A 2,372-nucleotide genomic window follows, 5' to 3' on the forward strand; every position below is an offset into this window, starting at 1 on the left:
TTCCTGTTTGCTCTGAGAGGCACAAGAGCTGGTTCAAGGAGAATTGTCATTACTTATAAAAAGCAAACCCGATTAGTCTAAAGATTTTCTTACAAATAGATTTATTTACCACTTGAGCTACTCCTTTGGATTAAAGCAACAGATTGAGTACTGACTCGATTACAATGTAGTATCTGTTAACTGACACCGGTGCCACTAGACCAGGCCACAAGGTCTTTGGCACCGGGTAACATACTTAGTGTAACTAATATGTATTGAGTTAGCGTGTGAATAAGTAGTGATTATGCCATGCCACACGGCCACAAATTTGCCTTACCTTTATCCCTTCTTCACCCCTAGCTCTGCTAGCTTAGCTTTTCTATGCAATATGGCATTATAAGATTCCAAACCATCATATCCCCTCTCCTTTCCTAAAACCATAGTTTCCCAACTTGCTTATTCTTCCCTGCACTTCAATCAATTCCCAATTTGCCTAGCTAGGTTTCACTACATAATCAATTCAAACTGTTTTCTGCACCTCATCTCTTGTTATTACCACTCTAAGGCCAATCCCCATCAACAACCCTAATTTCATAGAAACCACTATATATGCCGCATGTTTGATGTTCTTGGAAGAGGAAGAAGAAGAAGAAGAATCAAGTGTATCATTTGCTGTAGAACCTAATTAATGTAAGTCCATATCACTTTCTTATGTTGAAATGGTATTATAAGGGTCATTATTGAATTAATCTGTTTTAGTTTATGTGATCTGCAGCCCCTAATTCAATTCATATCCAAAATCTAGAGTAGAGTAACCCAAAATTGAAGGTTTTGTAGACTCAAAATTTCTAAAATTTTGTTCTTTGAACAGATCAATCAAAAATAAACCTAATCCAAAACCCTTAAACCAGTTTAAGTTACCAATAATTGCAGACAGGCTCAAACCACTAGAGCAAGAATTGAAACTCATACCCTTGTAGCTACAAGGTGTACATGGATCTCTTGCTATCTTAGCTGCGGTTATCCCAGATATTAAACGTTTTTCTTTCTATTAACGAGGTTTTCTCCTCGCCCTGTGATCCTAGCCGACAAAGGAGGAGGTAAACCAGCCTAGGTTACCCATAGCTGACCGGCTCAAACCCAAGGGTTTGAGGATCGAACCTCCGACCAAGATATTAAACGTTTTTCTTTGATTTGATAAGTGGTGAATTTTGTAGATGGAGATGATGAAGAAAGTGAGATAGATATATAGTGGTAGATGATGGAGAAGGATTTTGAGGCAAATTTAAAGCAAGAAGGTTGTGATGATGGGAAGAAGAACAAGGCGGCGGAGGAGATGAGGAAATTGGGTTCGAGCAGCACAACATCGACATCATCATCGTCAAGGCAATGGGGGGGAGGGTTCAAGAACCCAAGAATCGTGCGGGTTTCTCGAAGTTTCGGTGGGAAAGACCGGCACAGCAAGGTGTGTACCATAAGAGGATTAAGAGACAGGCGAATTAGGTTGTCGGTTCCGACCGCCATCCAATTGTATGACCTCCAAGATCGCCTTGGTCTCAGCCAACCCAGCAAGGTTGTCGATTGGCTCCTCGATGCCACCAAGCTCGAGATCGATAAACTCCCTCCCCTCCCTTTCCCACCTTCTTTCTCCTCCTCAATCTTCGAAAATTCCAATAATATCCTTCACCACCAACCACCCCTCCCCCCTCCCCACTTCTCCCATCACGACGTGATGAAAACCGGGAAAGAGAAATGGATCGGAGAAGATGATAACAGCCAAGACGGTGGAGCTGGAGCTTTAGCTTTAGCAGCTGCCTATAATAATAATAATAATAACGTTGTACCTCAGAATTTCTTTCCTCAGAAATGGATCGAGCCCTTGGCGCCGCCTCCGCCGCCCTACTACCATTGGGAGCCTTCCACCTTGTCTTTAGCACAATTTCACGATTCCCACAACAACAATAATCCCAATAATAATCTCTACTTTCCCTCTATCCTCCCACCGCCCTATATGGCGGCGGCCCCAGACTTCCATCACTTGCTCACCACAACAACCTCGACTTCCTCGCTAACCGACAACAACCATAATCATCTAGAAAAGAGCAGCCGCGGTTCTTAGTACATGATGATCAGGGATATCTATATTTTCTTAGGAATCATCGGATTATATATATATATGTATTGATGAAGGGCCGGGCTTTGTGTCAGAGTACGAAGATGATGAGGATGATGATTACATTTTCCGGTGTACGAACAGATCAGATCAGATCAGATGCACTATATACATATACAGTAAGACACATTTATATGTATATCCGGTATGTTGAATTTATATATATATGTATATTTTTTGTTAATTTCATTTTCAACGAAATTAAGACAGATTATATTAA

At 41.3% G+C, this 2,372-nt stretch overlaps 1 protein-coding gene across 1 annotated transcript; it reads left to right on the forward strand.

The window, feature by feature from the left end:
* The first annotated feature begins 372 nt into the window (after positions 1-372).
* On the forward strand, positions 373-2,372 carry LOC116010646 (transcription factor TCP17-like). Its single transcript, XM_031250131.1, has 2 exons — positions 373-669; positions 1,197-2,372. Exon 2 carries the CDS (start codon positions 1,238-1,240, stop codon positions 2,096-2,098), a length of 861 nt encoding a protein of 286 aa, XP_031105991.1. The 5' UTR covers positions 373-669; positions 1,197-1,237; the 3' UTR covers positions 2,099-2,372.

Source organism: Ipomoea triloba, chromosome 2 (genome assembly GCF_003576645.1).
Source record: "Ipomoea triloba cultivar NCNSP0323 chromosome 2, ASM357664v1".
Lineage (NCBI taxonomy): Eukaryota > Viridiplantae > Streptophyta > Magnoliopsida > Solanales > Convolvulaceae > Ipomoea > Ipomoea triloba.

Excerpts from the sequence above, each read along its gene's own strand:
- LOC116010646 (XM_031250131.1), top strand. The coding sequence starts at position 1,238 with ATGATGGAGAAGGATTTTGAGGCAAATTTAAAGCAAGAAGGTTGTGAT.